Raw genomic sequence first — 24,191 nt, forward strand, 5'->3', positions numbered from 1 at the left:
AACTTGATATGTATTTTAAGTGAGTAGCAAATGATTTTGTCCATAATTATATGTATATTATCTAATTTTGAGCAATAAGAATTATTAATACAGATATTTTGAATAAAATGAGAGAAATAAACTAGAAATATAGAGTTAAGTATACTTATGTTTGGTTATCTTCGGATATCCATTCGGGTTCGGATATTATCCGTTCGGATTCAGATATTACCCGAACTGGTGAAATAAGTAATTTGTTTTGTTGTTCTAATTAGATGATTTTAGACCGAGCTGGTGAATATATACTAGAAAAACATTTATATTTCGAGTCTGCACGTATATTTTATAACAGCTTGATATATTAGATTTGAACACTAACCTGTTAATATAGTTTGCCGGTGATTTTTTTCAAAATTTTGATTCTTAGATATGTATATGGAGTGAAAATAATTTTTATAGATGTCCATTTTTTTTAATTGACACTTATGTAATTTTCTGAATTCATAAAAGAAGATAAAAAAAAAACTTAACTCATATCAATGAAACAAAGACGAGAACAAAAGCAAAATTCTATAGAGGTAGAAAATGAAATCACTTATGGAGAGTCAATAGTAAACAAATCGAGAGTAGAAACCCGAATCCCCTTTCGTCATCATTTTATAATCGATAAAGATTGTAATGTTGCAAAATGTTAAAATCATTTCATAAACAAACATTATTATAAAAACTCACATCGCGCGTATTATCATCTAGTTGATGTATATATTACAGAAAACTAATCTAAGTGTGATTTTTCTTTTCTCATTTGTTTTACTATTAATACAAAAGAAAAGTAATTTGTTTTGGAAGTAAATTTTACAAAAAAAAATTGTTTTAATTGACGGGAAAACTCCTTTCTCTTTGTGTGTGTTTTGGTTCGAAATGTTCGGATGGGGCCTATTTTAACTGGCTACGTTGCTTGGTGCATGGGTGTTATGGTGTGTAGTGTTGACCCTACTGTCTTTTTCAACAGCACTTTCCACACTCGTGACGATTTGTTTTAGACTTTGCAATAAATGCTACTATTTTCCAAAAATCATTGACCTTTTCAATGAAACATTTGCAAAATTTAACGATAGATTGTGATTATTTAGTCAACACGAAATTCTTCACTTAGGATAAGAAAGAGGGGACAGTCTGGCCAGAAATCTATTCTTCCTCTATCATCAGTGATCTGCTTGGGCTGAGCCATCTGTTTGGGCTTCAGAAAATTGGATCATACGTTCTTGTACTATTCTTATAACGCATGTAATAGACCACTCATTAGAATATTGAAGGACGTCGTCCTCGGTCCTTCTCCGTTTACCTTCCTTTGGTTCATACACATATCTATTCTTATAGCCCCTTATGTAAACGGGGTTCAAAGTTTGAAGTGTTCAAACGGCTCATAATATCTTCAAACGGCTCATAATATAACAGTTCTACAATTCAGCAGATTCATTCCATTTCATATGTTATGTTAATCAACATTCACAAAAGTTAGCTGAGATTAGTTAATACGTAAACGTTACCGTTTTTATTCAATAGATAATTAGAAATACATTAAAACAAAAGCCCATATAAAGAAACCCAAACTGATACATTCAACACAATCATTGCTAAACTGTGTTCAATACTGATAACCAAAGTATCACTAGCTATTATTAAATAAAACCAACTCATTTGAGGCAGACAGGCTCGAATGCGAATGGACCAACATTGAAAAGACCGTACTTGAGCTTATTGAAGATAATCGTTGCATTTTCAGGTTTCACCACCGGTTTTAGAACGGAGCCCATGTATCCACCGTGGAGCTTAGACACTTTGCTGCATTTAGCGTCAGGCGACTTCACTAGGTAAGCTCGGCAATTTTTGATGGCGTAGTTGGACACCGTTTTAGGGGCATATAGCAGGAAGTATCCGTTCTTGTCCGTAGTTGCTTCCGATGTCGCGTTCTTTTTGTTTTTGCACAAAAGTCTCACCACCGCACCTGCATACACAAATAACAGAAACAAAATAAAAGTTAATAACTAGTCTGTGTATGGATTTGTTAAACGGACACCAAAACAACTCGATAGATCGTGTTAACCAAAAAGCTACTGGTAAATATGAACTCGTATAGAATTCAAAAAAAAAAAACCTCATTCCAACTAATTCATAGCATTTGTTTAAAAATTGTTATGGGTAAATTTATGTACCTTTATCGATTTACAAAATAATAATTTGGGGCATATAACATGACTTGAACAACATAACAAGTTTTTTACCAGTTGAGCTAAAGTTGATAATATGGAAGATAAAGAGAAAAATATGAAATGGGTCCGTTGCATTTGATTGTGTTAGCCTTAGTTTTTTTTTTGAACATAATTGTGTTAGCCAAAAAATTATTATTAGTCACAAACACATTTCAACCGATTCATTATTTTACTATTAGTTCTCCATACTTCATGGGAAATATATGTTTACCGATTGTGATTTATATGAAGGGACATGAACTTATCTCGAGTGGTAATATATAGTTAACAGTTTAGACAAAAAAATATGAACATTTTCCGTCGATACAATGTATGGGACGTGATTCGTATCATTAGTGTATATATATATATTACCTTTAACAGGTTTGGCGCCTTGGAGATTGTTTATGCCGGCGTACTTGCAGGCTTTGCAGAAGACCACACCCCGCACGGCCACTAGTGTCCTGTTGAACTTAGGAGGAGAAACCGGTCGGAGAACATCCGGAGGCTTGATCGGAGCTTTGGTTGGTGGGAGTGTTGGTACCTTGATCGGAGCTTTGGCCGGTGGGAGAGTTGGTATCTTGATAGGGGCTTTGGCCGGTGGGAGAGTGGGCAATGGTGTTATTAGTTTCATTGGAGGTAGAGCTGTAGTACTGAAAACAGAGGAAATGAAGCAGCAAAGTGCTATGAGAGTTAGCAAAACACTCTTACCAATGAAACCCATCTTTATCTTCTTGTGTGTTTGTTTGTGTGTGAGTTTGGGTTAATGTGAGAGGGTGTATTTATAGGAGATTTCAGGATTCAAGTATTATTTTTAAATTATCCATTTCAGTGGGGTAGATACACAGTTGCACATGCACACGTCTTGCGAGGTATTGGGGAAGTTTCCGATGTCTCTTGTTGAAGATTTAGATTTAGATCTCCTTACACTTTTCAGTACCATTTGTTAACCTGCTTTCAGTACTTTACATTTTGACATTTCCCTAAACTCACGTCCTAGTGATCCATAACCATAAAGTACGTAATGATTTGAGAGTTTTATGAGAAACTATGGAAGTTTTACCAGAGTTTGAGTCACATGTGTAAAGTTTACGAGAGTCAATAAAAAGTATGTGATTACGAAAGTTGATTGAAGTTGTGATCATTTACAACTTTTACTAAATATATGTAAAAGTTAGGCATGGACTTAAATAGACTTCTTGTTTGACTAAATTAGTGTTGCTTTCAGGTTTCAGTAGAAATATATGGGACATAATATTAATGCATGAGTTTTCATTCACGTTCCATGTTTTATGGTCCATACATGTGCATGTCAACAAGATGCGCCTAGCGCGGCTTTAACACATTACAAATTTAAGTTCAAACTTAATATCTACGCTTCTTCTGTTTACTTTGGTTTTACGATTTACATGCAGTCAGGGGAGAATTTAGAAGTCTTCTTAACTGGGTGCATCACTAGTAATAAAAATTAAATATACATGAAAGGAGAATTGAACCTGTGATATTATGGGTGCACAGGCTTAGTTTTACCATCTGAGCCACTGAAAATTCACTGTTTTTACATGTAAAATGTTTAATATCAAAATAACTATGGGTGCACGTGCCACCACACTCCGTAACGTAGCTTCGCCACTGCATGCAATAAAATAAAATACATGTAATCCATTGGAGCACTTCCATCGGGTAACATACTCTCCATGGTTTCCTAGACTTTTTATAGTGATATTTTAATAACATTTTGTTATGTAAATAAATTTTAATTTATCTGAAAAAGCTAAAGCAATAAAAGAATGACATGTGTACAATAATAGTATGAAATGGGGTTCTAACAGATGAGTTGCATAGACCTTTCTCTTTCTTCCAACTTTGCTTTTTCTTTTAATATTTAATTCATAGGATACCCCGTCTATCCTACGGATGGAGGTGCTGTCAGATTTTAATAGAAAGTAACTACCAAAAAGATAAGGGAAAATTGGATAAATAAGACACTTTGAACTTAGATTTGTCACATTAGGATTTCTAGAAGATATTTTAGGAAAATAGGATTTTAGATCTTGTAAAATACCAAAGTACCTTTAATTTACCAATTATGTTGAATTTAAATTATAAATGTTGAATTTAAATTATAAATTATAATAATTTTTCTAATAGATTTTAATGTTAAAAATAAAATCTATAAAAATTAAAAAAAAAAAGTAAATGGGAAAAAGGGAGACGCGGGATGCCGCAAACCTAATTCCTCTTTCTCCTTGTCTTCTCCGTCGTAGAGTCGTCGCTCTCCCACGGCGATTTAGGGTTCAACGGTGAGAAGCTCTGTTCTTCGTTGGTGTTTCATCAGCCCGTGGTCTCTACTCTCATCTCCGTCACCATCCTTTTCGATCTCACTGAAGACACAACGGCTGCGAATCGTTCTTCCTCTTCGTCGGGTCAAATCGATTTTTGAAGTGTTCTTCCATCAATTTCGCTTCTCAATCTCACAATTCTTCACATAAGGTATTGGATTACATCTATAGATTCTCATATTAAACGAAATCGAAGTGTTCTTCCATTAAAGCTTGATTTTTTTTTAAAAACGATTTGGCGTGTTTCTTAAACTAATTTTGTTTCACGGATTGGTTAAAACATCTTATACATCATTATTTGTGTGATGATATTGAAACCTTTACATGTTAAACTAACAATTTTGTCACGGTTTGTAGCTATGTCTGAGGAGCTACCGAAGAGGAGGGCGAGGAGCCCCGACTTACTCAGATCAACAACAACTGCATGATCGACTACATAATCCGAAAGTTCCAAGCGTGGCTGCCAAAGGAGTTGTATGTCGTGAAGAAAGACCCGGTTTTTCATCAGATTTTTAAGCTCCATGAGAATGGTCTTGGATACTCTGCCAGGGTGATACACAGCTTCTTGTGTAGGGAGCTGGTGACTTTCTTACAGCACGAGCTATGGTTTGTCTTTGCGAGGAGACCGCTTCGATTCTCATTGCAAGAGTTCCACGCCGTAACCGGGTTTGAATGCGATACTCATATCTCGCTTGAGGAGTTTGAAGAGTGGAAATATGATGGTGGTTTCTGGAGCAAGGTTTTGAGGAGAAAAGATGGAACAATTACACTCTTCAACCTGTGGACTAAGGACAAGGAAGCTGTAAAGAAGTGGAAGAATGCAGATCGCATACGTCTTATCTACTTGGCGATCATTCTTTGTGTGGTATTGGCGAGAGATGAGAAGGCTAATATCCCCCTGAAGTACATCGTGGTGGTCATGGATCTTGACAGAGTTCGAAAGTATCCTTGGGGAGTTGCTGCTTATGACCTTCTCTGCAAATCAATAGCCAAAAATCGTTCCCAACTGAAGGAAAAGACCACTAGCTATGTCTTGGATGGCTTCTCATACGCCTTGCAGATTTGGGCAATGGAAGCGGTACCAAAAATCGGGAAGCTTTGTGGAAAAAAGCTGGATAAGGGTTTCAAGGACGGTCCTAGATGCATAAACTGGATGGGAGCTGCGAAGATGTCATATGAGGAGATCATTCGCTTGGAGGAGATTATTACACCCAAGGTAATTTTATCTATTTATGACGACTCCTTCCGGTTTGAAATGAGTATTTAGTATTTAACTGTATTTCCCTTTCTTGTGTAGGATGACATCTACCCATACATCTCATGGACAGGAAATTATGATGTTGTCAAAGCTCAGGCGTTTCACAGAGATGATGATGTGGAGGATGATAGAATCAAGGTTCTGATGGAGATGATAAAGAAGGGGCATGATTTTAGTGAGCATGTTTGGGAAACTGAAGAAAATGAAGTGATTTCTTTATCTCTCGATGACGAATCAGCTGTGAATGATGAAGCAAGCGTGAATGTTGAAGCAGCCGAGAGTGATGACGACTTTCAGACTCCGAAAGGATCAAAAAACGTTGGTTCTCGATCAAAGAGGGGTAAAAAGAGGCTTCCCGATCGTGGTATGGAGAAGAGAAAGCATAAGGTTCTCGCAAGTGGCGCAAAGCAAGCTCCTTTTAATGAAGACATGAAGGCTTTTATGACACAGTTGTTTGAGCACAACTTCTCTGGAATGGAACAAAGGATACAGAAACAGATGGCCGAGACATTTGAGCAGATGCGGACAGAGCTTAAACAATCACGTAAGGAAGCCAGCGTTGAAGTTGAGCTTGGAGAGGCTTCACCGACAAAGCCATCGACGAGCTAGGCACCGTTGAGGAGGTCCACACGCGGGGTAAACAAACACTAGTCTTCACCATCCTCTTCAATGTTATTTTGTCTTGTGTAAGTTCGTGGTTTGCGTATCTGTTTGTTTTATTGGCATCTAAGTTATCGGCCTGAATTTTTTTGTACTTTATAAGGTCTCGGTTTGTATGTGTGCTTGGTGTGTAAGTGTCCTTGGTTTGTAAGTGTCTTGTTTGAACTTATATAATGGTCTGGAACTTTTATATAAAATAATTATGTAATGATAATGTATTTTGTTGTCTCAATTATTGCTTATTTGTCGTGACATAACATGATGGTTCCGAGACTACATTCGATGTGAATTATAGTGAAGCAGATGATATGGGTTGCGGGATAGGTACGCAAGGGGTTGAAGGGCTTTCTCAGACGTCGTATGTGCCAGGCTTTGATCCATCTCAGGACAAAAAAGAAGAAGACTGGTGGACTCCAATGACTTCGGTCCGAGGTTCAGTGGATAATCCAGTAAAGAAAGAAAAGACAGAGATGAATACAGCTCCACCGCCGTCACAGTGGGAGAAATGGTGCAAAAGAAAAGGTCATGGACTTCAGCTTAGCGATTCACCATTGCCAAAAGATGCTTCTCCGCAGGCGTCACTTTATTATGTCTCCGAAGAGTCATGGAAAGGATTCACGGAATGGGCATTAAAGCCTATACCTTTAACAATTGGTCCTACATGCTTTAATTTGTCTGTAGCTACAAGAGTAGTAAGTGCTGGAAAATGGCTTGGAAACGAGGTAATGAATCTTGTACTAACCTTTAGTGAATTTATCTTCCTAATACTTCTTATATGCTATATTACTTAACTTTCATTGTAAATTTTTAGGAGATGGATGCGGTTATGTTTATATGGCGTGTGAACACTACACTGAATCGTTGGGCCCCTCATCGTGTTGCATTCATGAGTGCTATGTTTTGCCTCCAAGTAGACGCTGCATAAAAGAAGTTTTTACCAAACAAAAAAGCCTATCAATTGCCTGATTTCCTTCTTGGGTACGGCAGAGGAGAGCTTCCATCTCATGTGCAGACTGATCTAGTTTGGGGTGTTGATGTTGATCGACTCTACTTTCCTCTGTTTGTAAATGGTAACCATTCAGTTCTTTTTACATCCGAGTATACATTTCTTCGTTTACATATTTTTGTGGACTCGAACGCAGGTAATCACTGGGTTGGTGTCTGTGTAAACATCATTGAAAGAAAAGTGGAAGTCTTTGATTGCGGTCGGGGAAAGAACAGACAGTACGTTGATAAGTTTGCTGCTATCATTCCTAGGATAGTGAAGTCCGTTGCACCACAAGAAAGACAGAAGCAGCTACTCCTCTCATCATATTCTATCGTGGATGTGCTTATGAAGTTGAGATTGAACAAAAGTTGTTGTGATTGCGGTGCATACGCTCTGAAGCACTTGGAATGCTCGCTGCTTGGTCTTGACGTCAGTTTAGTGGATGATGAAATCATTATGGGTTGTAGACAGAAGATTGGAGTGGACTTATGGGAGGCTGCACACGACCCCATCTTTGCTGAGGTTATGACACGATATGTGCCTTCACCATGGGAGAGGTCTGAGGTCTTTGACCTCGAGGATGATTGATTAACTGTGATTTTAGTAGTTTGGTTTGTTAGAATTAGAAAACAACTTTGGCTTTGGTATTTGATTTGAATTAAGAAACAACTCTAGATTTGATTTTGTATAAATTATGAAACAACCCTATAAAGAATTGTGTGCTACAAAATCATAAAACCTGAGGACCCAAACCCTAAACAAACCCTTAACTAAAACCATAACCATAGACATACCCTAACCAAACCCTAAAACCATAATACAATAATGATTCTTAATCATACCCTAAACAAACCCTAAATCCGTAATTCATAGTCAAACCCTTAACCCTAAACAAACTCTTAAACCATATCCGTAGACATACTCTAACCAAACCCTTAACTAAAACCAAAGTACAAATTAATCCAACGCCTCAAACACACACCTATTTATTGATTATTTTTGTACATTGGTCACTATCTAAGTACGTCCGTCCACTATGTTTGATAGATGTTTAAACACTAATTTAGAGGGTTCAAAGACAAAGTTCTTGTGCTGTTATCGATAAATTTAGTGACTTTTTTCTGCTCTGCCTTAGCTAGAATACGCGTTATGGGAGTATGAAACGACGTAGTTTTGGTTATTTTTTTTACCTAATCTCTTTTCTTCCTCATTCTTCCTCGGCAGAGAGATTGCAGCGGCAAAAAGTTGGAGATCGACTCCCAAATGTCTTCAGTAAATTCTTCATCCACTACAAGAGATCGCCTCACGAAACAACGGGGAATTCCCACAAGATGCAATTGCGGTGAGGCAGTGAATCGTTTCACTTCAAAAACAATTCAAAATCCGGGAAGATGATTTCATTGTTGTCCTTTGGGATCTCAGAAGGTTAGTCGTGTTATCATATAACTGTCTCCTTGTCGTCCGATGAGAGTAGAATTAGTCAATCTAATTGTGTATTGGATGTTACTGATGAAGGACAAAACCCACTTGTTCAAATGGACTGACAAGTCAGTTGTTGAGGAGATTGAAGACTTCCAAGACCTGTTTGACGTGTTACTCGTTGACAATTCCGAGTTTCAGAAATCAGTGAGAGCTGGTGAGGCCATGATGACACGCCATGAGAGTAGAATTCAAGAGATGGAAGATGCAATGTGCCATTGCGAAGAGAAGACCTCGGAATGCATTAGGGAACTAAGGGGCATAAAAGCTTTGTTTGTGTGTTGTTTGGTGATGGTCTTCTTGTACCATATCTATGCATGATGTTCAACAAAGGCAGCGACTTCGCGCACAACTACTTTTATGTGCTTCCTCAACTTGTTGTTTCTTTTTTTCAAAGAAGTTAAGACCATGTTTCTTGTTATTTCGAGGTGATCATCATCTACTGAAACGAATTATTTAGCAAATACTTTGGTTGTTACTAGAATAAATCGATTTGTCTCTATAGTTTAGCAAATACCAAATTGTCAAATAGGTTCTTAAACAGAAGATCAAATAGTTTCAAAAGCAATAAGAAAAAAAACAGAGACAGATGCAGACACATAACAAACTAGATGGGTAAATCGCATGTTCCTCTCTTGTGTCCTTCAGGTCCACAACGGCTGCACTTATGCTTTTTATTCTTCATTGATCCTTGAGAAGATGCGATCTTGTCTTCTACTGATTCATACCTTCTCTTTACTGGTCGACCAGCACTCTTTCTTGTCTTTGGTGGTAAAACCTTTGCAAGTTTGACCTCAGCAGGGACATTCCATTCGGACTCTAGAACTGCTATTGGATTAATGGAATCTGCATAGGCGGTTCTCCACGCTGCAATGCTGTATAAGGCGCCAGTGAATCTGTGCACTTCCATACCTGTCAATCTAAAAAAAACTTGATCAATATGAAGTCTATATGATGAAAATCCCGAAAATAAATAATTCTCAAGTATTCATGTGTTTATACTTCCATACCTCGTGAATAAATTGCAGGAATGGCGTGTCGGCAAGGAATTTTTCCTATATCATACTTACCACATGTGCATGTTCTTCTTTCCAAATCAACATGACAATCATATATGTCTCCTTTTACAACCGATCTGAAGTTGTCAACCTTGTAAACCTGGAATCCTTTTGCCTTCACAATTCTCCTATCAATCTTTCTCTCCACCTTAGCGGTTAAAGGATCTAGATGCTTTGAGCTTAACAAGCGACGCTCATAGAACCATCGAGTCAACAGTTCTCTTATACTATCAAGCAAAGGAATAACCGGATATTCTCTAGGTATTCTAAGAACTGAATTTATAGACTCTGCAGGGTTCGTGGTCCTAATGTCATACCTGGAGCCAGGGAAGAGAGAACGAGCCCATTTGCGCACATCAGCCTCCCGTAGATATCTTCCAAGCTCAGACTCATATCAAAAATTTCGGTGATACGTTCTTGAAATTCAGTGTACCTATATGCCCGTGAAGCCTTTTCCACCAACGCAGTCAATCCTTTTGTCTTGAAAAATGAGACCACATTGGTCAATAAGTGATGAATGCAAATTCCATGTGCTGATCGAGGGTAGACAGTCCCAATAGCTTTAGAAATAGACGCATTTCTATCTGAGACAAAAGCTAGATCTTGACAATCAGCAATAACCACTTTCAACTGTCTGAAGAACCACCCCCATGAATCGTCATTCTCTGAATCAACAACCCCAAATGCAATCGGATACAAATTAGAGTTACCATCTACAGCAGTAGCAACAAGAAGTGTCCCTTTGTATTTATTTTTCAGAAAAGTTCCGTCAACGACAATCACCCTTCGCATTGCATTGTAGAATCCTCTAACTGATTGCCCAAATGACATAAATAGATACATGAATCTTCCCTTCTCATTAGTTTCGTAGTGAGTATGCGTACCAGGATTTGCTTCTTTAATCATATGCAAATATGCTGGTATTTTAGAGTAACTGCGATCTGGTATACCTCTAGCAGCTGCAATAGCAAACTCACGAGCTTCCCAAGCGTGCCAATAAGTAATCTCACAACTATGCTCCATTCTCATAAATTGAATGATGTCATTCGGTTTTGGGCCATCGTTTGCATCATCAAATCGATGTTGTATCAGAGTCCCAATTGTTCTTGCCGATGCTGTTTTTCCGAATTTCCTTTTCTTTGAAGGAGCACATGAATGTCTTCCATCACATTGGTTGATCATGAAATATGTAGACCCATCTATTCCTTCTGCACGCACAGTCCAGTTGCACAATGCATCCTTACATCGAATATACCACCATTTTCTCGTGGATTTGATAACAGTGTAATCGAAATTATTCTTCATCGCCAAAATTTCCATTGTTGCCTTCAGAACCCCTTTACTTGTGAAAATTTGATCATTCTTCACGAAGTCTCCTCTCCAAGCTCAACCATCCTTATCACTGTCTCCATTGTTTTGAAAAAGTTCAATGTTTTCACTCCTTAAAGCACCGCAACCATCCGCAGCGACATGATTCGTTCTTCTAACAAAAGACTCCTTTGACGGCTTGACAAACTCTGCTCGATTTATCTCAGGAACTTCTTCATCCTCAACATTACTTGAATCATAAGGCTCCTTATTCAAATCGATATTGACTCGTTCCTTTTGATTTACACCAGAAACAGAGAACATCACACACAAGGTAGTAGACGATTCCCTCTTTGCATAGCCCACAAAATTAGATGCTTGCCGATCATTGGTGATAATAATTGGAGGATTCCCTTTTTGATTCAACAACGAATAACTGAACTCGGCATTTATGGCATTATGGTCCACCCCATAATCCTCACACACTATTATCTTGAGCTGCTTCAACGTAGTAGTAGTTGCTAATGTTACCATTCGACCACGCCTTTCTTGGTCTACCACGAAACTCCAGTCATCACCGCGACTACACATCCATTCACCCGATTTAACATAGATTAGAACCATGTTGTATTGATAGAGAAAAGAGAGATGATTATGTCGATGAAGAAGAGAGAAACACAAAGAACGACGACAAAAGATCGTGGGAGAAGGAGAAAAACGGGGGAGAAAATATTCTTGGAGATATTTAGGGAAGATTTAGTTTAGATTTAGGAAACATCCATAACCGATTATGGAAGTTTCCATATTTTTCGGATTTCCTGTAGAATGTATAACCTATGTAAGTCAGAACACAGTAGAGTAGATGTGAAACATATTCTTCCCTAGGCGCCACATAAGGTAAAAGACAGACCATATCATGGCTCCAAATATAGATAGGGTATATCAACACATTGTGGCTATATGTTGTTATCAAGCTAAAGGTATAAGAAAGACATCTTTCTTGATTATAACGTAACGTAACCTAGTTTTGGTTAGAATATATAAGAAAAGATAGGTTACGTTGTATACCGAAGATATATCTATGTATAAACATTAGTAGCCGATTTCTAGACTAAGTAGATGATCAGAATGAGTATTGTAATTGTAGCTAGAAGATGAAATAAAATATGATTCATTTAAAAAAAAACAATTTAAACATATATATTGTCATACTTATGTTTCCAATAGTTTTGATATTTTTTAACATTTTTAAAATTCAGTTTACTATTTTTTCCATAAAAAAAGGTAAAATATGTCCAGAATTACCCAAAATATCAAAAATTCTATTGTGACAAATAAAAGTTCAAAGTGTCACATTTTTCCAATTTTCCCAAAAGATAACTACATAGTTATTCTTAGATAGTTATTCTTAGATGAGGAAAAGATTTAAAATATGAAGTTAATTAGATTTCAGAGAAACTGGCAAGACGGTGCCAATTTAGTTATTCTTAAATCAGGACAAGGTAAAAAAAGTTAATATTAGTAGGAATATTTTAACGTTTTCATTAAAATCCACTTATTTCAAATTCCAACACCTAATCTCACATAATACAGATACTCAACTCGTTTGCTTTCACAGAATAGAGAAAGTTTTGTATCTCTGGTTTGTTCCAATCACTGATTTCGTATCTTGTAGTATGAATTTGTCATTTATTGGTTGAGAACGACAAAATCATTGCAAGAATCCTTGGTTTTGATTAGGAGAATCAGTTTTCTCCATGGTTCTATTGCTCTTTAAGTGACCAACGTTGAAAAGACTGTACTTCAGCTTGTGAAGAAGATGACCGTTGAATTTTCCGGTTTGGCCACCGGCTTTAGAACGGAACGCAAGTATCCACCGTGGAGCTTTGACACTTTGCTGCATTCAGCGTCAGGCGACTTCACCAGGTAAGCGCGGCAACCATTGATGGCGTAGTTGGTCACCGTTTTAGGGGCATATAGCAGGAAGTATCCATTTTTGCACGTCTTTGTCTCCGATATCGCGTTCTTGTTTTTGCACAAAAGTCTCACTACCGCATCTGCACCCAACTAAGAGAAACAAAATACATGTAAATAACTAACATCTGTGTGGATTTGTTAAACGGACACTAAATACAAAAACAAAGCAATAGCTCGTGTTAACCAAAAATATATTAAAAATATGAACACATGCAAACTAATACAGTTGATAGTATTTGTTCATAATCGTTATGGGTCAGTTTATTTACCTTTATTGATATGAAAAAGTGTCCATTGCATTTGATTGTGTTAACCAAGATTTATTATTAGTCACAAACCCATTTAACTAATTCATTATTTTGATTTATTTTTCTATATTTCATGGTAAATATATTTTTATCGATTGAGCTAATCTGCGTTGGAATATATAGTTAACAGTTGAACGAAACGCAAACTTAAAAAAGTGAACTTCTTTTTTTGCTAACAATAAAAAAGTGAACTTTAGACACCATAAAAAATTGAACATTTGCTGGTGAGATTATATATATATATATATATATATAGGGAAGTTTACTTAAATATACAATATTTTAGGACAATTGACTAGAACCATAAAGATCTTTTTTTTATTACTGACATTTTTTAAATACCAAGCGTGCCATTTTTTTACGTTATCAGAAAAATCGTATTTATAAGAATACCATTACTTTTCGCTGCCACGTAAGTAAAAATCCGGCGCCACGTAGGAATTCGGTTCCGTGTTTTCATTAAGTCAGCGGTAAATCACTTCATACGTCGTTACGGCTGATTTATTTCTACGTGTCGGCTGAATTAACAAACACGGCTGACTTAAGATAAAAAGGCTGATTTAAGAATATAAGTCAGCCGCCCGGTACGACTGATTTACAGAAATGTGGCTGATTTATGGGATAACGGCTGACTTACATACACAAGTTACGGCTAACTTATACATCGGCGGTTTGATTGATGGAATATTCGGCTGAGTTGTAGTTAAGACACGGCTGAGTTATTTTTCCACGGCTGAGATAATGAATATCGACTGACTGAGTTATTTAATTTACGGCTAACTAATTGGATGTTATTACGGCCGAGTTTATATTTAATCAGCCGTAATAGGATGGACTAACATTAAACTCAGCTTGTTTACGGCTGACTTATTAGCGAAAGATTAATTACTAGAATAGCATTTGTTTGACGGCTGATTTATGTGACGATACAGCTGATTTATGGTTTTTCATCCTAATTACAGCTGATTTCGGATCAAAAGATTAATTACTGAAATAGTATCCACTGTTCGGCTAACTTACATTGTACACGAGGGCTGATTTACGTAGGCTGAGTTATATATTTGTTTGTCGGCTGATTAACTGATTTTCCTTGTCATTCACCATGTCATCAACTCAGATTTGCCATGTCACTGCTAACGAACTACTTTACAACTATGTTTGTGTGTGTTCATCTTTTTCTTCATCTTCTTTATCTATCAATCTATCTTCTTCATCAAAACGCTCTGTTTCGTTTGAAGAGAAAATGTCGACATGTTAACTCACAGAAGTTAAAATCGCGAGGCTCATTCCAAAAACCCTTAAATTTGAAAATTAGGGTTCTTCAGAAGAGAGGATTAACTGTAAGCCTCTTTCGTCAAATCCGAGATCATATACTACTTGAGCATTTTGTGTGTTTCGCCTTGGTATAGTTTCAATCATTTTTGTGTGTTGTGAAGTAGAATTCGATGGATCTAGGGCGTGGAATCCCAAGGAGGTGCGACTGTGGAGCTGCTACTGTTGTATTAACGTCAAATACCGCAAGGAATCCGGGAAGAAGGTTTTATCGTTGTGGAGCAATTTCGGGTGAAAACCATGTTTTCAAATGGCTTGATGAAGCACATGATGAAGAGTTTGTAGTTGTGGCAAACAAACTGGCGACGATGGAGCAAGATTTGGCCGACATAAAAGCAGATTTAGCTGATATGATGAACGACATAAGTGAGATCGTAGCACTTATCGAGTTTCTTAGGGTGAAGTGTTAGATGTATTAGTTGTTGTTGGGAGAAATAAAAAGGTAGTCTTTTAATTATCATTTAATTATGTCGGAGTTATCATTTTATTTACGGCTGAGTTATCGTTAATTTACGGCTGAGTTATCGTTAATTTACGGCTGAATTATTATTTAATTATGTTAGAGTTATCGTTTAATTCACGACTGAGTTATCGTTAATTTATATCTGAGTTATCGTTAATGCAAAGTCTTATCAAACATTGAAAATAATAAAGTATTATCGTCTCGATGTTATAAAGGTCTTGATATTAGTTTTGAGCCGTATTTTCCACACTTCTGATGCGCCATAATTTATTATCAACACGGTCAAATCAAGAAAGACGAAATGTCTCATTAAATGTTTAAATCAGTTTTTAAATACTAAAGTAATAAAAGGCCTCGATATTAGTTCTTAGCCGTATTTTCTACACTTTTGACGTATTTTCCACACTCAGACGTCCCATTAATATTAACGGCTGAGTTATATTCTGAGTTAAATAATAAAGTATTACCGTCTCGATCTTTATGAAGGCCTCGATGTTATATTAACCAACATGGCTGAGTTATATCAACCATCATTACTCAGTTATATTAACGTTACATTAATGGATTATTTCCCGATTCTTGAATTGCATGAAGAGATTCAGGCGTTAGTGGTTGAATGTGTGGCCGGTAACTCCTTCCAAGATCTCTATGGCCTCAGAGCATCGTGCAAGTTGATCAACGCGTTAGCAGATCGGCGTAGTGTATGCCATTTTTACGATGTATTATCCGTTCTATGTGGACTCAATATGCCCGCTGAGTTGTTGAAAACTTGCTACGCAGAGAGAAATCCAAGCATGATTTATATGAAGGGTATACAGTTTTTCTTCACATTTAACCTTCAAGAAGAAGGACTTGCTTTCATGAAGCTTGCAGCGGATGAAGGATATGAGCGTGCTGTGTATACATACGCAATGACTAGAAAAAAATTTTGGGGTGATGAGGAGTATTTTTCTCGTTTTACAAGGGAATCAGTTGATAGGATCAAGAAACTAGTTCGATCTCTAAAATGGGCATGGGGTTCTCTTCACGGTGACGAGTTTCGGGCAAAGAGGACGAGTTCATTTCATCCATTGTTCCTTTGTTCTATAGTTGCCAATGTGTTCCTGTTTTGAAGCGAGATTGGGTCTTGTGGTTCATTGAAAACATTAAGGGTGACAAAATGTGTAACCGCTGTTTCTGGATCAAAGAGGTGGGGCTCTTCTTCCGTGAGTTTGAACCGATGAGCGTGATTAGGGACACAAGGGAGTGGTGAAGATGTATTGTATAGAATCTTATCTTTTTTTAATGTACTTTTCTAAGACATTATTACGGCTGGGTTATGTCTTACTTTATGGCTGAGGTGTCTTTTAATTACGGCTGATTTCTGTTTATGGTTGGGTTCTCTACAATTACGGCTGAGTTCTAAATTCATAATGACTGAGTTATCGTTAATTGGCAGTGTTATTTAAATACGACATGACTGAGTTATTTAAATGTGAGACGGCTGAGTTATTGTTACTTTAAGGCTGAGATAATGCTAACTTCTTGGCTGAGTTTTGTAAAAAAATCCAAGATACGAGCAAGGAATCCGCCATGTGATCAACTCGGATTTGCCATGTCATCACTAACGAACGAAATTTACAACTTGGTTTATGAGACTGTTCATGTTCTCCTGCATGTTATTTATCTATCATTTTCATCTTTCTCAGTTGGTTATGGATCCGGTAGTTATTGTTTCCTGTAACTGGATTAAGAAAAACATATATGTATTCAACGTCGACAGAAGAGGGTGTAGAGTTCTTCATTTAGATGAGAAAACAACACATGAAGATTTCCAAAGACTGTTCTCGATGATTACAGATTGAATGCTTTGAGGGATCATATTCAGCTTAGCTACATGTTCTCGAATAAAGCATTGAAAACAATGGCGCATGACACTCCACCTGTTTACGTGTCCAATACTCGATAATTGCAAGGTTTTCTAAGCCTAAATAAAATCGAACAACTATGTCTCTGTGTGGAGATTACGGAGAACAGAGCAAGAGAGAAGAGTAAAACATTTTTCAGCTTTAGCTCAGAAGTAGAAGCTTCAGTAGTTGAGTCTAGAGACGAAAATTACAGTGGGAGTTACGATGGTTGCAGTTTGGAGAAGGAACAAGAGGACAATGAGAATGACAGCTCTAGTAATGTGGAAGGAGAAAAACATGATGTAGTCGGAGAAGATGAAATAGGCATAGAAAACGAAGAAGATGATGAATTTGAAAGCCGATTTGATATGTTCGACGATTCAGACGATGCGTCATCTGAAGATGATAACTTCATCTCATACGGTGAGTCTCCTACAGAAGACGAAGATTCACAAACGCTACCTCCTAAAAAGAGATATCAGAACTTCTCGATGAGCGGATCTAAAGGGAATCTGGAGGTTCTAAGGTTGGAGATGTCGTCGATAGACATTGCGCTAGGTCAACGATAAGAGAGTAATGACGATTTGGATAGACGATTGAAACTTCTTACAGTGAGGCATCAATTTGATTTTGATGTAGAAACATCAACCCCGACATCATACGTTGTTAAGTGTTGGGTTGATGGATGTCTCTGGAGAGTTCGTGCTTCTACCCAAGGAGAATCCCCGGCGTTTTATGTTCATATTTACGATTCGAAGCATACATGTTCCTGCACAGAGCATTCTAATCGATCTCGACATGTACAAGAACTTTCTCGGTGACGTTGGTCCGGCCGTTCGCCCTACGAGCGTCGGAATAACTATCACTAAGCAGTTTGGTGTAAAGGTAATTAGTTTGTTGTGGCTAAGTTATTTTAACGATACGCTGAGTAATATCAAATATAGCGGCTGACATATTCATACAATGCGGCTGGATTACTATAATGTTAGATGCGGCTGCGTTATAGTAAATATAGGGTTGAGTTATTTTTACGTTGTGGTTGTCTTAATTATTTGATGCGGCTGAGTTATGAGGATCGTTTTATTATGTGAACAGATGGATTATTGGAAATCACACCGGACGCTGAAATTTGCAAGGGAAATCGATGAGGGAACACCTGAGTGTGGGTCTGAAAGCTTGCCTTCTTACTTATACATGATAAGAAGGGCAAATCCGAGTACAGTTACGCGTCTTCAAATCGATGAGCTTAGAAGATTCATGTATGTGTTTCTTGCCTTCGGTGCGAGCGTAAATGGGTTTCCTTTCATGCGCAAAGTTGTTGTTGTCGACAGAACGTTTCTCAATGGTAAATACAAAGGGACGCTACTCACATCACTAGCTCAGGACGGTAACTTTCAGATTTTTCCAATAGCCTTCGCAGTGGTTGACACAGAAAATGATGATTCGTGGCATTGGTTTTTTACGCAACTAAAACTTTTGATTCCTGACGACGAGGGTCTTGCGATAATCTCGGATAGGCATAACTCGATAGGGAAAGCAGTTAGAAATGTGTATCCGTTAGCTGCTCGGGGAATATGCACCTACCATTTATATAAGAACATATTGGGACAGTACAAAGGAAAAGATGCATTCCGTCTGGTGAAGAAAGCGGAGAGATGTTTTAGGATGTCTGACTTTACTGCGATTTTTGAGGAGATTGAAGCGGTTATTCCTGCACTCCACGGCTACCTCCAAAGAGCTGATGTCCGACTGTGGACGCGTGTTCATTTCCCAGGTGAGAGGTACAATTTGATGACGACAAACATAGCGGAATCAAGGAACAGAGCATTGTCGAATGCTAGAGGTCTAAACATTGTTCGAATATTAGATCGATACGGGTTATGATGACCAGATGGTTTGCTGAACGGAGAGAGGATGCCAGATCGCAGCCAACGACGTTTACGCGTGGTGTCGAGAAACTACTACATGTAAGTTAGTCGTAACAGTAAAAATAAGCTTGTCTTTAAAATTCATAAAATTCTTAAGTCAGCCTTTGTAGTTCTTAAATCAGCCGTAATATGTAATAAGCCAGTCGTTTCATATTTATTCTTTTTTTGTTAATAGGGTCGTGTAACCGCCGCTAGAGATTTAACGGTCCAAAGGATTGATGATCATCACACTGAAGTTAAATATGAATCTTCTAGCGAGTCTTTGAATGTTGTTAATTTGGTAGAGCGAAAGTGCACATGTCGGCGTTTCAAACGCGAGAAATTATCATGTGTACACGAAATCGCAGCTGCGGAGTACAACAATGTTTGTCGTATATCCCTGTGCAGTCCTTACTATAACAGTGCATATTTGGTGAGCGAATACGCTGAACCAGTCATGCCGGCTGACTCAGCGCAACCTGTTCCAGAAATCGTGGCTAACCAACTGTGCTTGTCCCCGTCTATTCGTCAACAGCCAGGAAGACCTAAGAAAATAGGATGAAATCTGCTTTAGAAGTTGCACTTCAAAACAAACGTCCTAGGAAAGAACACACATGTTCTCGATGTAGACAGAGTGGACATAATGCGAAAACTTGTCCGATGTAAGCAAGTGTTGTAGGGATTTTCATGTTTTTGTATTACAGCTGGATCAGGGATTTTCATGTTAAATATTACAGCTGTGTTTTTGTTTTCATGTAAATGTATTACGGCTGGATTAGGGATTTTCATGTTTTTGTATGACGGCTGTGTTTTTGTTTTCATGTAAATGCATTACGGCTGGATTAGGGATTTTCATGTTTTTGTATTACGGCTGGGTTATGGAATAACTTCCCGCCCAAAATAAGAAACGTCGCGATATGAAAACCGTTTTACTGTCCATAAATAAGGCACTTCTCGAACAATTATATGTTCAACTCTCTATTTTCTACACAATTTCTCTCTCTCTCTCTCTCTCTCAATCAATTTCACAGTAAATGGAATATTTCCCTCTTCTTGAATTGCCTGAAGAAATTCAGGCGTTGGTGGTTGAACGTGTGGCCCGTAACTCCTTCCAAGATCTTTATGGCCTCAAAACATCGTCCAAGTCGATGAAGGCGTTAGCAGAGCGGCGTGGTGTATACCATTTTTATGATGTATTATCTGTTTCCTAAGGATTTAATATGTCTTCTTCGTTGTTGAAATCTTGCTACGCTGAGGGAAATCCAAGCACACTTTATATAAAGGGTATACAGTTCTTCTTCTCATTCGACCTTAAAGAAGAAGGGCTTTCTCTTATGAAGTGTGCAGCAGATGCAGGATATGAGCGTTGTGTGTATACACACGCAATGACTCGAGCAATCTTTTGTTGTGATGGGCAGTATTTTGCTGGTATTCCAAGAGAATCAGTTCAGAGGATAGGAAAACTAGTGCGATCTGTGAAATGGGGATGGGGTTTGTGGCATTCTGACGAGTTCCGCCAAAATAGGGCCGTGTTCGTTTCAGCTTATGTTCCTTCATTCTACAGATGCCAATGTACAACACATGTGGAGCGACAATGTCTCTGCTTGTGGCACATTGATATAACTAAGGATGGCAACATGTGTGAGCACTGTTTCTGGATCAAAGAGATTGGCACGTTCTTACATGATTTTGAACCGATAAGCGTTATTAAGGACACAAGGAATTGGTGAAGATGTAATCTATCGGAATCTTATCTTTTTAAGTTCTTTGCTATGCCATTATGTATGTCTGACTACAAATTAATGCAATGAAGGCTTAGTTATTGTATCTTTTGGCTGATTTATAGTTTAATTACGGCTGAACTACTTTTTTATCACGGCTGAGTTATTGTTTTCAAGCACACACATCATGCAAACATCAACAAACATCATGCAGAGTTATTAACAGCGTTATTAATTATGGCTGAGTTATTGTTTTATGACGGCTGATTTATTGTTTCTTTTGGATGATTTATAGTTGAGTTATAGCTCGGTTTATGTTTAATTATGACTGAATTATCATTAGTTTAATTAGGCTGAGTTTTGGTCACATAATATGAAGTCATATTAGCATTAAACACCATGCGAAAAGAGGTTAATTTACGTGCACTGCAAAACGTTCAGATTTCTTAATTTACGTGAAGACATGTAAAACGTCAATTAAATACTTAGTCCAATCAAGCAAGCGGAGGGAGTAATAATTAGCCTCGATATTCTCATATTGTTGGGGGAGTTAAAGTATAAATCGTCTTGATATTATAAAGACATCTATATTTTCCACACGCGCCACCATTAATCGACAACTCAGTCCAATCAAGCAAGTGGAAACGTCCCATTAATAATGAAAGTGGGTGAGTGAGTTACTTTATACGTTTTGGCTGAGTTAGCTTAAAGTTGTGAGTGAGTTACCTTATACGTTTTCAGATTACTTTACGGCTGAGTTACTATAATACGTTAAGTCTGAGTTACATAAAACATGGGCTGACTTATATGTACAAAACATTACTAAACAAAGAAGTAGTAGTAGCAAAGTAACGACATTTCAACCCCACAAACAACCACATTCCTCAAACACCGACCCTGACTCATACATTCTTCTCCTTTTCCCTCAGACGCCGTCTTCATTACTTCAATCTCTTTCTCCAACCGATCAACGTTAAGTCTGAATTCCGAGATGTCTTTGTTCATGCCACTTATCAGTGACTTTATATCCTCAACCTCTTCAACCAAACACTCATCCGCCCATTTGAATAAATGTCTATGTTTTCACAATATAACCAAATCTAAGTATTTTGTTACAGAACATGTGAAATCAAAACCAAAACAAAACGAACCTTATTATATCATTTTCCGCAGCAATAGTACAATCTTCCTGGATTTGTAGCGGTTCCAGATGTAGAAATGTAACAGGGTTCACCACACCAACATTGTTTCGGCGTTCCTCTTTCCGCGTTCAAACGTCGTCTGTAAGAATTTCCTGAAACGCAGGATGAAGAAGACATTTTGATTCTTTTTTTTTTTTGATTCTCAAAACAATTTCAGAAATAAAATGGAATTAAATGGAATTTTGATGAAACGACGTCGTTTACTTATTTCCTTTTTATTAAATACAATAATATTTAAATTTCTCGATATTGTAAATCCCTCGACACATGCGTGGCAACCTTGTATTTCAAACTCTTAATAATTTACCTCGATATTAGGTTTGAGCCGTATCATTTTCCAGACGCCCCATAATTAATCGACAATTCTGTCCAATCAAGCAAGCGGAAACGTCCCATTAGAAATGTATTATATTAACATTCACAACTGGGTTTTGGCTGTGTTTTACTATGGCTGAATTATCATTAGTTTAATAACGGCTGAGTTTCTGTCACTTATGGCTGGGTTTATGTTTAATTAACATTCACAACTGAGTTACCTTATACGTTTTTGCTGAGTTAACTTAAAGTTGTCACTGAGCTACATTCACAGCTGAGTTATTTTAACAGATACAACTGAATTATATTCACATTATGGCTGAGTTATAGTACTTAACATAAAAGAAATTTGAATTCGACATGTTTACATTCAGGAACCAAAATAATCAGCTTCAAAATACAGACAAGGCATCACTTTCAGAAACCAAAATTGTCAGGACCAAACTCTTCAAACATGTGGACGAGATCACGCCAAAATCTTGTTAACATCCACGGAGGCTTGTCGCCTCCGTTTGCCCTAGTTCTCTTCAAATGGCGCATCTGGCAACGAAATAGCGTTCTGGCCACAAGATTAAAATGTGTCCAAAGTGTCGAATTATGCCTTCGATCCTACGTGTTTTTGCGCTACAACAAAAAAGACTACAAAATTGTTGAGAACACAAAATAAAAATAACTCAACGACGCTATGCTGCAAATTTAAGTGGACAAACTGTTCTTACAGCGAGTTAAAGAAACCAACGTTCCTTAAAATGATCGGGAATGGCGCGGTATGTCGGCCAATCATGAACCATCCTTCTGCAGGAATCGACGGGATGACGAGGGAGAGATCACTTAGAAATTTGAACCAGATAGTACTGGTTGTGTCGAGCAATTCTCCCGGACCAAGGTATAGAAGAGGGAGGTTTTCACGATTTCACTGTTCTCTAACATCGTTGAATAACCAGGAACAATCGGCATAACTTTTGATGGGGATAGAGAGATATTGTTTTGATTTTTTCTAGAGAGAGAAAGGTGTAAGAGAGGAGACAATATATATAGAGGTACAGAACGTCAAACGTCTCGAGTTAAAATTTTCCAATAATCAGTTATCTTTTTCCTGCCAAACGTCAAGATTAAGTTACACTTTACAGCTGAGTTTCTTTAACATTTACGGCTGACTTAGTAAATGGAGTTTAGGGTTTAGGGTTGCATATTTAGGGTTTAGGTTTGCTTATTTACGGTTTAGGGTTGCTTATTTAGGTTTATGGTGCAGCAAATATTATAAAAACGTGCATTCATAATAAATAACACAATAATTGTTTATGAGTTTTGAATTATGCTCACACCTTATATATATCAGTTAAACTATGAGTAATTGTAAGACAACATATACCTCAATATCATAATTGATTCTAAACTTGCAAATTCAATAAAGAAGACTCATTCAGTTGATTATATATTCACTTCAAATTTATAATTGGAGTTTCAATTTAACATTTTAAAGTATAAACATTTATTTTTTTTGATTCTAGGGTATGTTTGAGGTATGACTGAGTTATAATATCGTAACGGCTGACTTATACTAATCGATACGGCTGAGTTATATAAACATTTTATGATTCTAGGGTATGTTTGGGGTAAGGCTGAGTTACACATATACGACACGGCTGGGTTATAAAAATAATAAGACTGAGTCAAATACTTAATAAAGGACAAAATAACATAAGTCGAGTACAAAACAACAACATAAGTCAAGTACAAAATAACAAACACATGT

At 37.3% G+C, this 24,191-nt stretch overlaps 5 protein-coding genes across 5 annotated transcripts; 3 read left to right on the top strand and 2 right to left on the bottom strand.

The window, feature by feature from the left end:
- Positions 1-1,511: 1,511 nt before the first annotated feature.
- Positions 1,512-3,002, bottom strand: LOC106423031 (non-classical arabinogalactan protein 30). The gene is made up of 2 exons (XM_013863812.3): positions 2,607-3,002; positions 1,512-1,987 (listed from the first exon to the last, which is right to left on the bottom strand). The coding sequence occupies exons 1-2, from the start codon at positions 2,953-2,955 to the stop codon at positions 1,677-1,679; spliced, it is 660 nt and encodes a 219-aa protein (XP_013719266.1). The 5' UTR covers positions 2,956-3,002; the 3' UTR covers positions 1,512-1,676.
- Positions 3,003-4,997: 1,995 nt separating this feature from the next.
- LOC106422975 lies at positions 4,998-6,440 on the top strand. The gene is made up of 2 exons (XM_013863761.3): positions 4,998-5,789; positions 5,871-6,440. The coding sequence occupies exons 1-2, from the start codon at positions 4,998-5,000 to the stop codon at positions 6,438-6,440; spliced, it is 1,362 nt and encodes a 453-aa protein (XP_013719215.2).
- Positions 6,441-9,565: 3,125 nt separating this feature from the next.
- LOC106422976 lies at positions 9,566-11,336 on the bottom strand. Its single transcript, XM_048756054.1, has 3 exons — positions 10,450-11,336; positions 10,029-10,333; positions 9,566-9,870 (listed from the first exon to the last, which is right to left on the bottom strand). Exons 1-3 carry the CDS (start codon positions 11,334-11,336, stop codon positions 9,566-9,568), a joined length of 1,497 nt encoding a protein of 498 aa, XP_048612011.1.
- Positions 11,337-15,054: 3,718 nt separating this feature from the next.
- On the top strand, positions 15,055-15,351 carry LOC125586213 (uncharacterized protein At4g04775-like). Its single transcript, XM_048756055.1, has one exon. It carries the CDS (start codon positions 15,055-15,057, stop codon positions 15,349-15,351), a length of 297 nt encoding a protein of 98 aa, XP_048612012.1.
- Positions 15,352-17,658: 2,307 nt separating this feature from the next.
- Positions 17,659-19,759, top strand: LOC125586214. The gene is made up of 5 exons (XM_048756056.1): positions 17,659-17,808; positions 17,930-18,175; positions 18,386-19,071; positions 19,182-19,257; positions 19,394-19,759. Exons 1-5 carry the CDS (start codon positions 17,659-17,661, stop codon positions 19,757-19,759), a joined length of 1,524 nt encoding a protein of 507 aa, XP_048612013.1.
- The last annotated feature ends 4,432 nt before the right edge of the window (positions 19,760-24,191 follow it).

This window comes from Brassica napus, chromosome C4, assembly GCF_020379485.1.
Source record: "Brassica napus cultivar Da-Ae chromosome C4, Da-Ae, whole genome shotgun sequence".
Classification (NCBI taxonomy): Eukaryota; Viridiplantae; Streptophyta; class Magnoliopsida; order Brassicales; family Brassicaceae; genus Brassica; species Brassica napus.

What these genes read in the sequence shown, in the direction of transcription:
- LOC106423031 (XM_013863812.3), bottom strand. Translation starts at nt 2,955, where the DNA reads ATGGGTTTCATTGGTAAGAGTGTTTTGCTAACTCTCATAGCACTTTGC. An exon ending in AGGCGCCAAACCTGTTAAAG is followed by an intron (nt 1,988 to 2,606) that starts GTAATATATATA and finishes TTGTGTATGCAG; the next exon opens with GTGCGGTGGTGAGACTTTTG.
- LOC106422975 (XM_013863761.3), top strand. Translation starts at nt 4,998, where the DNA reads ATGATCGACTACATAATCCGAAAGTTCCAAGCGTGGCTGCCAAAGGAG. An exon ending in AGGAGATTATTACACCCAAG is followed by an intron (nt 5,790 to 5,870) that starts GTAATTTTATCT and finishes TTTCTTGTGTAG; the next exon opens with GATGACATCTACCCATACAT.
- LOC106422976 (XM_048756054.1), bottom strand. Translation starts at nt 11,336, where the DNA reads ATGGAAATTTTGGCGATGAAGAATAATTTCGATTACACTGTTATCAAA. An exon ending in AAGGCTTCACGGGCATATAG is followed by an intron (nt 10,334 to 10,449) that starts GTACACTGAATT and finishes CCCTGGCTCCAG; the next exon opens with GTATGACATTAGGACCACGA. An exon ending in AAGAAGAACATGCACATGTG is followed by an intron (nt 9,871 to 10,028) that starts GTAAGTATGATA and finishes TTAGATTGACAG; the next exon opens with GTATGGAAGTGCACAGATTC.
- LOC125586213 (XM_048756055.1), top strand. Translation starts at nt 15,055, where the DNA reads ATGGATCTAGGGCGTGGAATCCCAAGGAGGTGCGACTGTGGAGCTGCT.
- LOC125586214 (XM_048756056.1), top strand. Translation starts at nt 17,659, where the DNA reads ATGTTCGACGATTCAGACGATGCGTCATCTGAAGATGATAACTTCATC. An exon ending in GTTCATTTCCCAGGTGAGAG is followed by an intron (nt 19,072 to 19,181) that starts GTACAATTTGAT and finishes TATGATGACCAG; the next exon opens with ATGGTTTGCTGAACGGAGAG. An exon ending in GTGTCGAGAAACTACTACAT is followed by an intron (nt 19,258 to 19,393) that starts GTAAGTTAGTCG and finishes TTTTGTTAATAG; the next exon opens with GGTCGTGTAACCGCCGCTAG.